At 39.6% G+C, this 14,110-nt stretch overlaps 1 protein-coding gene across 1 annotated transcript in view; it reads right to left on the reverse strand.

Annotated features, from left to right (window-relative positions):
- Positions 1–13,783, reverse strand: part of DCBLD2 (discoidin, CUB and LCCL domain containing 2) — a 63,249-nt gene extending 49,466 nt beyond the window's left edge. Inside the window, exon 1 of the mRNA XM_049785646.1 lies at positions 13,298–13,783. Within this exon, the coding sequence (XP_049641603.1) occupies positions 13,298–13,442 (145 nt within the window). The 5' untranslated portion in view covers positions 13,443–13,783. The remainder of the gene's footprint in view (positions 1–13,297) is intronic.
- Positions 13,784–14,110: the final 327 nt, after the last annotated feature.

The raw sequence follows: 14,110 nt of genomic DNA on the forward strand, positions 1-14,110 counted from the left end.
TATGCAAATGAGTTCTAGAGTCACAGAATAAATGCAAATACCTAACTGTAGACCAGAGTGATAGTACAGGTGCTGTCCTTACATGCAATCAACCCAGGCATCAATCCCTGGCATACTATATGGTCCCCTAAGCACAGTCAGGAGTGATCCCTGACTGTAGAGTCAGAAATAAACCTAAAGCACTTGCTATGTGTGGCCCCAAAACCTAAATAAATGACCCCATTCTGAGAAAGTTATTTATTACTGCTTGAACTGTTTTATAAAGTAGGTATATTAGCAATTCAAACCAACTGCAGTAATAAATGTGGTAAAATCTTAAGTATTAGAACCTAACTCATAATAATGTGCTCAATGATTGACAGTCATCATAGGGCAAGTGTATTTGTCCTCCATATTTAGACCTAATCATCAGGCTATCACCCAGCCAAACTAATAGGGCAATGGCCCATTTCTTTAGAAAATGTATAACTGTTACCAAGCTTCAAGTGCAGTGTCTTATAAATAAATCCCTGAGAAAGTAATTCTCACTAATCTTCCCTCCAATGACCTCGACTCCATTTCAATGACTCACTCTAGGGAGCACATCCGGACTTCATCTTTGCCAATACTGGAGACTACTCCCACCTCTGCAATCTCACTAACTTCAGTGCCTCACTCTTCTGCCCAGTTTCCTGACCTTCCAGTCTTCTTACACCCACGACATACTTTCTGTGAATGTCTCACTTTTCTCTCCATCTACTAATCTTGTCCTGGCTGCATTTTTTCCTGATACTTTCACACAGATCTCCCAGACTAACAATCCCTCAGCCATGGATTAAATGAATTCTTTACTAGATGTTTAAGCATGACAAAAAATGGGGAGAAAAATCACAAAACTGGGGGTGGTGGTGAGGAAATAAGTGTCATGAGTGTCATTATAATGACATCAATAATTAGTACCAATTACTATATTACCAAAAGAGATTTTAGTCTCAAAATTACATAATTACTCAGTATTCTATTTGGTGATTTTATTTAAATGTTGTCAATATCTGAACCCCCAAAAGCTAAATAAAAGGTTTTCAAGATTTCTATTTCTAACCCCAAGGAATTCAAAAAATATGTAAAACATTACCTAAAATTTGGAAATTATTTTAAAAATGCACTAAACAGCATATCCTTTAAATGCCATAGAGACCTAAAAGAAGCCAAGGATGAAAGGATAAAATACTTCCTTGGACTTGCTATTTATCACTGATTAACCTTCCCAGCTTTTGTTCCACCTTCACTTACAGACTGTTCTCTGGCAGGGATGCAAGTAATTCCTGTGTGGTTGAAATATTTCAAGTGGCACTCTTGATTATTAGCCAGCTGAAGTCACCCAATCTAGCATTCTTATCATTGCCTATTTACACACAGCTTTCCAAATTCTTTATAAATAGGCTTGAATGTCTTACTGTTTCTTCATTAATCAATGAATTGCATATAATCTTTGATGTGCTCATTTACTAAATCCAAGAGTTATGGTTCTGTCTTTTGTTTGTTTGGGGGCCACACCAGGCTGTGCTCAGGGCTTACTCTTGGTTCTGTGCTCGGGATCACTCCTGGCAGATTCAGGGGACCATACAGGGTGTCTGGGAAGAATATGGGTGAGCTGCATACAAGGCCAGCACCTTATCTACTGTTCTATATCTCCAGTCTCCTGATTTTTTCCCTATTTAAAAAATGTTCCAGGGGCCAGAGCAATAGCACAGTGGATAGGGCATTTGCCTTGCATACGGCTGACCTGGGTTTGATCCTCTGCATTTCAGAGCCTGCCAGAAATATTTTCTGAGCATAGAGCCAGTAGTAATACTCAAAAAGCCAAACAAACAAAGTTCCATTTCAAGTCCAAAGTGATAGTACAACAGGTAGGGTACTTATTTGCCTTTCATTTGGCCGACAAAGGTTCAATCCCCAGCACCCCATAGGGTCCCCTAGCCAACTAGGAGTAATTCCTGAATACAGGCATGAATAATGCCTTGAGGATCATAGTGTGGCCCTAAGACAAAAATAAACAAATGAACAAACAAAAAACTTTAAAGTTCTATTTAGTATATCTTCAGTGAAAACTAGGTTCTGCACTGTAACAAATCCTAAAAACACTATTAACAACAGAAAAGAATTTTTACCATTCAGTATGCTTGGGCACTATGCATCTTCTCTCTTTTTTTTTTTTTTTTTGTTATTTGTTATTTCATTTGTAGGGGCTACACCCAGCTGTGCTCAGGGGTTACTCCTGTCTCTGACTCAGAAATGACTCCTGGAGGACTCAGAGGACCATCTGGGAAGGGGACTGAACTCAGGTCAGCTGCTTTCAAAATCAAGCATCTTACCCACTCCAGCCCATACTAGTTCAAACCTACTGTAATTAACAACTAGGCTAGTTTGGATTGAGATGCCCAGACCCCAAAAGGTGTGTCTGATTTTTAATTTCCTGTATCTGTGAATGATGCAAGCTTCTTTGGAAACAAGCTCTGAAGAGCTTATTAAGAAAGGTTAAACTGGATTAGGACAGACACTAATTGAATAACTGGTGATCCTAGGAAGAGATCTTGACACAGAGGCAGACAAAGTACAGTATCACAGAACAAGAGGTTATAACTAAACAATACAAAAGAAAGTAGAATCTTGTATTGTCAGAAACCACGAGGCAAGGAATTCCCATTTGGAGTTTTCACACAGAATATGACACTATCAGTCATTTTAGAATTCTAGCCTCCAGAATTTAAGTTTTTAAGTTTGTAATTTTTCCTAGTACTCCAATGAAACTAATTATTAAAGCAGTTTCTGTGCTGCTTTAGTTAATGAAAGAAAGTGGACATTTTTTTTTCATCCTTATGTGACTTTTGTAAGGCATCTTCCTTATTAAAAGTCCTTCCACATCCTTGATCTTGTTTGTTTGGTTTTGGTTTATGGACTCAGGAATTACTCCTGGCAGACTCTGGGGACCATATGAGGTACTGGGATTAACCCACAACAGACATCTATAAATCAAGCCATTTAACCACTGTAGTATCTCTCTGGCCCTGTAGGTCTTCTTTTAATTGTCTAATTGCAGCTTATCTAGTATCTTGATTCATTCTATCATCTTACAGATTTTGCTGCTATTTTTTCAGTCTTTCCCACTCTGCCAGTCTGTACAAATTCTTCTTCTATTTCATTGCCACCATAACAGAAAAAGCACCATATTTCTAACTTTTCTTCTAGCCTTCAAACATCACTAATAAGCACAGATATTCCACAGCAGATCAAACTCATTGTTACTCATTGTTCACTCTTGTCTCCTCCCCCTTCTATCCTTTCCTCCCTCCTCCCCTCCCCTTCCCTTTTCTTTAGAGATGGTTTGGACCACATCTAGTTGTGCTCATAGTTTACTCCAGGATCTGTGCTCAGGAATCATTCCTGGTGGTTCTGAGGTTCGGATCAGAAGTGGAGTCAAGAATCAAGCTGCGTGAAAAGCAAGTGCCTTACCCATTGTACCATCTCTCCAGTCACATATCTTCTCCCTCCCTCCATCATTCCCTCCCTCCCCCATCTCCTTCTTTCCCTCCCTTCTCTCTCTCTCCTTTCCTTATCCCTTCCTCCCTGCCTTTCTCTCTCCCTTCCTCCTTTCTTCTTCTCTCCCTCCCCCCTCCCATTTTTCTCAGCTTCAACCAGTCAAGCACTATATTAGGCATTAAGATAAAGAAGACAAACCATTATAAAGCTTACTATATAGTCAGATAAATGTTTCAAGTAATTTCAAGGATGAAGAATACCACAAGAAATAAAAGATTCTGTGGGTGTGTGCCATGTCAGAGTGAGAAAGAGACACAGAGAGAGACAGAGAGAGAGAGAGACAGAGAGACAGATAAATCATTAGCAATTAGTCAGAAACCCTTGTGTATAAAATCACCCCACACACCATATTTTCAACCCCGAGTGAACAGATCTGAAGAAGGGTAGCTGCGAAGATTTAATAAACAAAGCCTGAAGATAAGGAAGCAGAGGGAGGAAGGGAAGCATTCCAGGAACAACAACAAAATAATTTAACTGACACTGTTCTCAGATTTAACATGTCATTAAATTTTCTATTTCCTATATAGCTAAATCAAGTCTGAACAAGTGCAAACCATTGCAAAAGCCCTACCAAGTTTCTCTGCATCCTGTCATACCCCTCTGCACTTCCACCAATGTTTCTCATTTTTATTCTTTTTTAGTTTTGGGGACACAACCAGCGGAGCTCACTTAGGGGTTACTCTTGGCTTTGAAATCAGAAATCACTCCTAGCATGCTCGAGGGCATCATGAGATTCCAAGGATTGAATCCGGGTTGACTACATGCAAGGCAAAAGCCCTACCCTCACTAATGTTTCTTAATACCAAATGGGTCATGTAGTTCTCTGATTTAAAATTCCTTCCACTGTTTTTCCACTGATACAAAGAAATCAAACTTCCCGGCAAGGAAACAAAATCCACTGCGATCTGGACCCTGATGCTTATTCCCATCTCATCTCCTGATTTTTCCCACAATGTCCAGCACTGGAACTCTGGGTGACCCAACCCCCATTTCACACATTATCTGTCCTTCATGCCATTCCCTGCCACTCAACTCAAAATAATGTTCATATCCATTTAGCAAACATCTATTCAGTGTTACCTCCTTTATGGAAATTGGGGGTGGAGGGGGTTGGGTCACACTCAGCAGCGCTCAGGGTTTACTCTGGCTCTGCACTCAGAAATCGCTCCTGGCAAGTTCGGGGGACCATATGGGATGCTGGGATTCGAACCTCCATCCTTCTGCACGCAAGGCAAACGCCTTACCTCCATGCTTCCATGCTCTCTCTCCGGGCCCCCTTTATGGAAATTTTCAAATACCCTGCTTTCCTGCTCTGTGATCAAAATGTCTTTATTTAATATGCTTAATTATGTATATCAGCTTATCATACCAAATTGCAAATCTATGTGTTGTTATCTGAATAGAGAAAAACTACTACACAAATTTCAAGATTATGTGTAGTCATTCAATAGGAATTTATGGAAAATATCATGGACTTGAATAAAATATTGTGAAATTTGTCTCCTTGAAGATGATGCCTCTATCTCTCCAGCATCCCTTTCCTTATTTTTCTGAGAACTGCTTTATAGTTTACCAAGTATTTTTATTGCCTCATGCTCCTTGGTTATGACAGGTCCAAAAATGGGTACTGGCTCATACTGGGCCAGTGTAAGGCCAGCTCATCCTTCCCTCCAACTTCTGGCTCTTGTATTTAGGGCTAATTCCTAAAATAATTTCCAGTACTGAAGAATTACGTTGAGTTCTTAGTACCTGGAATCCATGTATATATTTCTGCCTTCCTTGTGGCTTGGAGTTAGTCAAAATATTAAGAAGATTCCACAGGTATCTCAGAATCCTCACAAAAATTTCCTTTCTAATTTACACAAATTAAATGGCCATTTGGTAAAACCACAAGAGTCCTGAGCCCCTTTTCTTCTAATAATAGAAGAGAATATCTGTCCTACATGCAAACCCATCAATTCTGCTTCTAGGATTCTGAGTAAACAAAAACCAGGATATCCAACCAAAAGAGAAAGAAACCATGAATCTAAAGTGATATGAGTGGAAAGCAATATATCACAATGTAAGGAGAAATAAAATAGAGAACAAAAGAAAGGTTAAAACTAATTTTGAGTTCTAGATGGGTTGAAGGCCAAGAAAAAAAATATCAAGAGAACAATTGTGCTATGCTGTGACCATTCACTACCATGATCAGGTTGAGGAGCAGAAGGATGCAGGAGCATGTCTCAGTATAAAGTAAATATATAAAAATGGAGATTTTAACTGCAGAGTAAAGAAACAAAATTTTCATTCACATATAGATGAATTTATTCAGCAAAAATTTACTAACCACTTGTCACATACAAAAAATCAGAGTCAAATATTTTGAATTTTTAGTATGCAAATCTCAAAAGTTGACCTGGCTAGAGTTTAATTTCAGGTATATCTGACTGTAAAGTATCCTTACTTCCAAAGTCCAGCAATGTTTAAAAAAAGAGACAAAATTTTCATACTTTTTATAATATATGAAAATCAAGCCAAACTTCACATTTAGTTACTATAGAAGAGCTTGATTGCAGGGGCTGGAGTGATGACACAGCGGTAGGGCGTTTGCCTTCCACACGGCTGGCCCAGGACGAACCACATTTTGATTCCCCAGCATCCCATATGGTTCCCTCAAGACAGGAGCGATTTCTGAGTGCATAGCCAGGAGTAAGTCACTGGGTGTGGCCCAAAAATTAAAATTAAAATAAAAAAATAAAATAAAAAGAAGAGTTTGATTGCAAAGGCTAAAAAGAAAATTTTCCTTTAACAAGTAGCTTATACTAGACACTACAAAATTGTACAGCATAGATATAATTTACAATCTACTTTTGTTAAAACTAAGGAACCTGAAAAATAAACCATTGAAAAGAAAGTTGCCTGAAAATCAGTGGTAGCTGAGCATGTTTATAGATTCAATAAAAGCACCAGATAATTTAAGTACTACGTAGATTGTACTAACTAGTATTTAAACTAATAATTTATACTATCTAGTACTTAAAACAGCACTTAAAACTACTTAAAGGTAGTTTATACTAATGCAGAACAATTTACACTCTGATGATCAGTATCAAAGACAAGGAAAAGATGCTTCAAGAATAAGTAAAAGTGAGTCAAGAGAAAAATTCTGCAGTGCAGGAAGAATAGAGCAAATGTGAGACAATCAAATGATGAACAATAATCCCCAGTTGAGACTTAGTTGATAATTCATCTGCATATATCAAGACCAGTGTTTCTCAACTTCCTTTCTTTTGCTTTCTTGCTTTCTTTGTTCATTCTTTCATGCCTTTTTTTCTAATTTCTTCCTCTCTTTTTACTGAAGTAAAGGGGTTTATCGAAGAGGACACCCAATGGGAACTGTTTGTAAAATACCCAAGAAGTAATATGAAGAATGATTTGATGGCTATCAGAAAGATTAAATAAATAGCACAGAAAAGCTGTCTGTGAAAAGAAATCAGTACAAGGGAGCAAGGAAATGTAATGTAAAATGATATTGTAGGAACTGGAACGATAGCACAGCGACAGGTCGTTTGCCTTGCAACCAGCAAATCCAGGACAGACCTGGGTTATATTCTGGACATCCCATATGGTCCCAAGCCTGCTAGGAGCAATTTCTGAGCACTGCCAGCAGTGGCCCAAAAACCAAAAAATGTCATTGTAGAAAAATAAAAAGTTGCTTATTGCCTCCCATCTGAACTATAAAACTATAAAGTATGAAGAGTTCTGACATGAGCTTCAGTCACTGAGGAAGAAAAGCACCAGTCTATGAGAAAATTACACATATAATATGAAGGAAATGTTTTGTTCCTTGTTCAGGGTTACTCCCTAATCTACATTTACATATTACTCCTGACAAAACTCCAGAGAACATATGGGTTCCTGGAATTCAAACCTGAGAATTGAACCAGAGCTGGCCTCTTCCAAGGCAAGAGCCTTAGGCACTGTACAGCATCTTCTTTTGCAGTGGTAAAGGGACTGCTGGTTAAAGAGCAGCAACTATCCTAGCTCTGAGAGATTAGTGCTCAGTTCCTAGACCTCCACACCAGCAAACATCTGTAATGCAGAAACAAATAGCTACCCAATTACTAGTCACAGGTACAGAGTATAGAGCTGCTGTGAGCCAGAAACAGGCTCGGAGGCTTGTTCCGTATTGTACCTGGGCAGGCTTGCATATTTCCAGCTTTCCAGACTCACTTTCTGACACTGATCACCTCCTCTCTCAAATGTCAGCCATCCTATCAGTGAGGTAGTTCCTATTTTCCCAGTTGCAGGAGGAGCAGTCCCTCCAGTAACAACTCCAAAAACAGAGAGAAGTAGCGACTTGCTTTGCAAGTTGCAAGGCACCCAATATAATCCCTGAATACCTCCAGGAGTGATCCCTGAGACCACTGGGTATGGCCCCAAAACCAAAACAAGACTAACATATGAAGCTTAGCACTTAGTTCTTTTATACACTGCATTACAGATTACTTTCACTTTATAGTATATTATATACTATGTACTATAACAATGATCTTAACAATTGATAACAATTATCTTCAAGTTGTATTATATATGCTATGACTTGAAGGTAATTATATCCTCTATTAGACTGCAGGTTCTATGAAGATTCTTTGAAGATAGTGAATGTTTTTCATCATCTCCAAATATCCCAGGACTGACACACACTCCTCTCCCTCCCTCCCTCCCTCCCTCCTCCCCTTCCTCTCTCTGTCTCTCTCTCTATCTCACTCTCCCTCCTCCCTCCCTCCTTCTCCCACTTTCTCTCCCTCTCCCTCTTCCCCCTTTCCCCTCCCTCGCGCCCCAGAGCACATCTTTGACCCTCACTAAATGCTCTTAATGAGACTGAGAAAAAAAAATAGCATCTTCTCTTTTCTTAAACTGTAGGCTGCAATATGATTGTGGGTCACATAACTGAAAGCAGTAATCATTTTAAATAGGTTCTTTTGTGATTTACTATCAGCAAATGTTTACTTAGTGGACCTACTTTATATAATGATATGCCAAGGGTTGTATAAGAATTTCTTGAGTGAAAAAGGGTCATAGTGTAAAAGTTTAAGAAGCCTTGATCTCTTTGATATCAAGCAATTCATTTTCCACTACAAACTCATTCACCCTATTTATAAGAACACTTGCTGGACATTAATTTCATTAAATACTAATTTATCTGAGCATCTATATATTTTGTCCTTATTGATTTAACACACATAATGATCTGAAAAATAGGCAATGATATATATTTGTAAGCCAACATTTTGACAGAAATTCTTCCCCAAAGATCCTTTCCAGATGAAGAATTTAACAACTGGACTTAAAAAAATGGAACTGATCTGAACAATATAATCATCATTTAATAAATAAGAAACATCTTATAATGAACTTTTTTACCTTGGGTTGTTTTGCTGCACTTTGTAGTATATTAAATTAGCCTAAAATTATTTTTAACATGATTTATTTCTACAGAACATAAAACCTCTATTAAAATTACAACTGTGTAATATTTTATAGGCATTAAAATATAGAACAGCACAGGACATAAACATCAGTCACTTTTATATATTATTTAAGTTTTTGGTACTGAGTACCTGTTATCTGTACAGTATTTTAAAAATAAATGATGTTAACACTCTAAGGTTGGTATAAAGTAAATAAAGATACATGAGTTAAACAAGAAAAATTATTAGGCTTTTTCATGTCTTACTTTTTAATAAAGATACTGCACAGATAACATTATCTCTATGAAGCTTTGCCTAATCTTCTTAATTTCATGGCATTACTCCATGCATCTCCAACTAAGAAGCAGAGTTTCTATTCATGCCCAGCATTTCCACCTGAGCTTTCAAATCCCAAAATCATTCCCAGTTTTTATTGTTTTGTTCATTTCTAAGTTTAAAATCTACCACTAATATAAAATTCTATGAATTCAGCATTCTTCTGTTCTATATTTTCACTAGATAATTTTCGAAAAGAAACGATTTGTCACTTCAATTTGAGTAGTTTTACTTTCATTTATAACAAACTATTTTAACTTTGTTTTTAAGTATCTGTGTTTTACAACAAGATTCAAATTATCAAACAGAATTACTACCTCCAAAGGGAAATATTTTCTCTTTTCTTAATGCATTGGGAAATCTATCATAAATCATTATTCTAATTTTATGATTAAGGTCTTATTTACAAACGTTTACAACGTGGGTTTTAATTCTAATCATCTAATAATCATAAATGGAAACATGTACATCTCCACTGTGTAAAATTAATCAGAAATATTATCGGATATTTTTATTTTTACTTCTGAACAAACTGTAGGAGAGTCCCAATGTCTTATCAAACTAGAACAAGACAATAAAAAATTCTAAATTAACTGAGTGTCTACACTTGAAATAAATATATATATATATATATATATTTTGATTTTGGGGAGCCACACCCGGCAGTGCTCAGGAGTTACTCCAGACTGTGCTCAGAAATTGCTACTGGCCAGCTTGGGGACCATATGGGATGCTGGAATCTAACCTGAGTCCATCCCGGGTCAGCTGCGTGGAAGGCAATGGCCCTTATGCTATCTCTCTGGCCCCTCTGAGCCACATTTAAAGGAAATTCACTGACAGCTGAAAATCTGTGGAGGAATAGCTATGCATGGTATTAACTAGAACGAGGATAACATCTACTGCTCTTTGGAAATAATTCTCTCAAAGACTAAAATAAAGATCCACCAGCCTAAAGCAGTCTACCTCAATGTATTTAAATGCTGCTCTACCTAGGCTGGCTGAAGAAAAATAATAAAATTAAAACATATTTCAGGGCTTATTTTTATTCTGACTATATTACCTAAACTATCAGGTGATTACTGTTAAAGTACTGATTATAGAATTTTTTATACTTCTTATAAAGTAACTTCAGTTTGTATTTTTATATTATAAAATGTAGACATTATTAAAAATTGTATAGATGATTTAAAGTTCATTCTGAAATCAGACTTTTTTTCAAGCTACATGAGGGAAAGAAAAACTGAAGAGAATGAATCAGATCAAACTAGTAAAACTGATTGCATCAGGTTTTCAGAATACAATTCCTTTGAAATATAACTTTAAAAAATTAGAGAATTCAACTCGCATACAATTCCTGAATTTTCATTCAGATGTTTAACCTAACTTTACAAATGCTAAATATAGGCTCTATAATACCTTTTCAATGACAAAACCCTTACCTACTATCATTTCACTTATTTAATTTCTGAGTTGTGAGATATGCAGTCTATCACTGTAGAAACTGAGGCATACAGAAACTAAATAACTGAATCAATGTCACCCAATCAACTTCGAACTGGAAAGCAAGGTTTTTCATTTCCAGCATCATTCCTGTTTGGCAGTAAACTATACTGATGTTTTACTTACTATGACGGTGTGTAAAATATCATAATTGTTCAATCGCTCTAGTAAAAATGGAAAAAAGAGCGTTCTATAAATGAACCTAACAGTGCATGTTAAATTAAACCAGGCTCAAGCAATTCTAGAACAAGCAGACAACAGTTTCATTTTAAGGGGAAGATATAGATCTGATTCTTTATTGCTCCAAGATTTTTTTTTAAAAAGAACATATACCACCCTTTCAGATCTAGAAAAAGGCTAAACAGTTTTCCAGGACCAAGAGACAGCTTGACTGACTGAGGGTATTCTTTGCATGCAGAAGGCCCATCAGAGGCCTGGTTTTGATTTAAGCCCCTCCAAGTCCCCAGAGAATAGTTGACACTGCATCAAGGAATAGTCCCAATGATGGTCAGATATGGCCCCCAATCAAAACAAAACACCTGCAATACTTGCTTGGTAATGTTTTTTTGTGTTAATATAGTTGTTTGCTTATCTTTGAAATGAGGTACCACCAATGTTGTGATGAGGATTCAATTAATACACATATTTATGTATGTGTCATTTATGTATGGCAGCCATTTCTGTGCCTGCCATAAAGTCCAATCAGTATTACCCTTTACTAGATAAACCTGATTTTTCTCTACTAGAAAGGAAATAAATACCAGGATAGGCTCTAAAACTTGAAAGGGGAAAGGATTTAAAATTTTAACTTTCCAAATGCTAAAGTTAAAGAATTCACTTAAAATACTAATTAAAAACCTGAATAGCAAGCATCTATGGTGTAAATTACTGTGCAGAAATGTACTTTGATTTAAAGGCCAATTTACTGAATGCATTTTTCCTTATATTTCTGCTTGTACCTATCAATATTTCAGCATTTTCATAATGGCAGGCTGCAACCTTGGCTCCAAATTCTATACTATGATTTGAGTTGTGCTTTTATGAACCAAGTAGCAACTGCCACAGGGAGGCCCCCTGTAAAATGCCTACCAGAGATCTTGAGTTAGGAAAAAACTGAAACACTGTTTAGTATGATACAGTATCCTCAGGTACAGTTTATATTGTCACTGTTTACATCTATCTATTTTTCTAATGTTCTTACTTAAAAATAACTAATTTTAAATTAAACAAAACAAATTCTGTACTAAAAATCATAGGAGAGCAACAACTAAGCTGGACTTAAACATGAAAGATCAATTTAAAAAATAATCCATTGCCTTCTCACTGCAATCAAATGATGTGTTCAATAACTAATGCCAATCTGATTCAAAATTGCCTCTTGCCTAAAAGTAAAAAAGGGGTAGAGCAGTGCTGCCATCTCTTATCATCGTGCTAGCATCTGGAATAGGGGTGGACAAGGGGGGGGTGGGGGGGAACACAGTCAAGTTTTGAGACTTTTTAAAGAGGCTTAACCCGTTTAACAAAAAATATTCCCATTTAGGAATCCATAATAGACTACCCAGGATCTCTCTAAACTATTAACCTAAAACAACAGGCTGGGATCGTCAAGGACAGGTTCTAACCAAGACTCGGCCAGAACGCAATTCATTCTCTTCTCTCCTTAACCTGAGCACTTTCCCGAAAGATGCTAAGGAACACTTGCAGACTTTAGGGGGGGTTCTTAGCTGCAAATTCATTTCCTTACTTTTCTACTATGGCCATGCGTGCACTTAAAACTTTAGGAATGAATCGCATCTGCCCCAAAACTTCTGCAGCACCTCTTGGGGTTTGAGCAAACAAGAAAAAGGCTCACACCCTACGGAAAAAAAAAGGGGGGGGGGGTGGCTTCATTGCAGCAGAGCCTCACTTCTCAAATTTCAGAAAGAAAAAGAAAATGAATGGCATCGCCTAAGAAGCCACAGGCACCAAGTTGAGGTGCCACAAACCAAAAAAAAAATGAGCCCACCTGGGGACCTCAAATAGCACAGGGGTAGTGCTATTTTTTTTCTTTTTTGCCTTGCAGGCAGCTCACCTGAGACAGACTTGGGTTCGATTCCCAGCATCCCAGATGGCCCCCTGAGAGCCTGCCAGGAGCGATTTCTGAGTACAGAGCCAGGAGTAACCCCCGAGTGCCTCCAGGTGTGACCCCCCCAAACCCAAACCAAACCAACAAAACCTGGCCACTCAGAGAAGCGCCCTGCGTCTCCCTGCAACGAGTCTGCGAGCTTCTTTTGGCACCAGGCCCAAAGAGACAGAGCCAAGTGCTTCCTGCAAACCCATCCGTCTCCTGGGGGAGCCCCTTCAGGGCCCCCCCCCATTCCATCTCCATCCACCAGCCCGGGAGAGACTCTCTGGTGCGTTGCTGCAGCGCTCCTAGCCAGGCTCACCTTGCTGTGCTCCGGCGTCCTCGAGCAGCAGGAGCAGGATGAGCAACAGCAGGAGCAACTGAGGCATGGGGAAAGAGGAGGAGGAGGAGGAGGAGGCCGCGGCCCAGACGCGGAGACGGTGCCTCACGGCCGGCCGGCTCGCCATCTCGGGGGCCGCCAGGCCGCCTGCATAGTGCGGGAGCCTCTTCTTCCTCCTCCTCCGCCGTCCCTTCCCTCCGCTCCCCGCCCCGAGACCCCAGGTGGGAGAGCCGGAGAGCGGAGGGAGGGGAGAGGAGCGAGGCTGGAGCAGCGGATCGCGGCGGCGGCGGCGGCCGAGCGCTGGAGAAACACCTTAGACAGGGCTCCCGCGTCGCTCGCCTCTGGGCTCTGGCTGGCTCGCCGAGGCAAGCAGGCCAGTCAGCCCCGCCGGCTCCCCCGCGCGCGTTCGGGCCACGCCCCCTGTCCTCCGCAGCCAATCAGAGCTCGGTTCTCGTCCACTCTAGCCAATCAGGACGCTCTGTTCCGACTCCAGCCAGCCCGTGAGCTCCTCCTCCGACCTAGGCTGTGACAAACACCTCTGGGCTCCGCGTCGCTCGAGCTCCCGGCGTTCGCAGCTAGACACTAACACGCTGAGACCTGAGCAGACTAGCCCGCCAGCCTCTGGCGAGTTCTGGCCACGCCTCTCATAGCTTCCTGACCAATCAGAGATCGGCTCTCGTGTCCACACGAGCCAATCACAACGTTCCGTCTCTAGTCAGCCCGTGAGCGCCGAGGCTCGTTCTCAGAGCTCCTCCTCCGCCTCCTTTCTCTCCTCCAATCATCTGTGATCTCGGG

Source organism: Suncus etruscus, chromosome 13, assembly GCF_024139225.1.
Source record: "Suncus etruscus isolate mSunEtr1 chromosome 13, mSunEtr1.pri.cur, whole genome shotgun sequence".
In the NCBI taxonomy this organism is placed as follows: Eukaryota; Metazoa; Chordata; class Mammalia; order Eulipotyphla; family Soricidae; genus Suncus; species Suncus etruscus.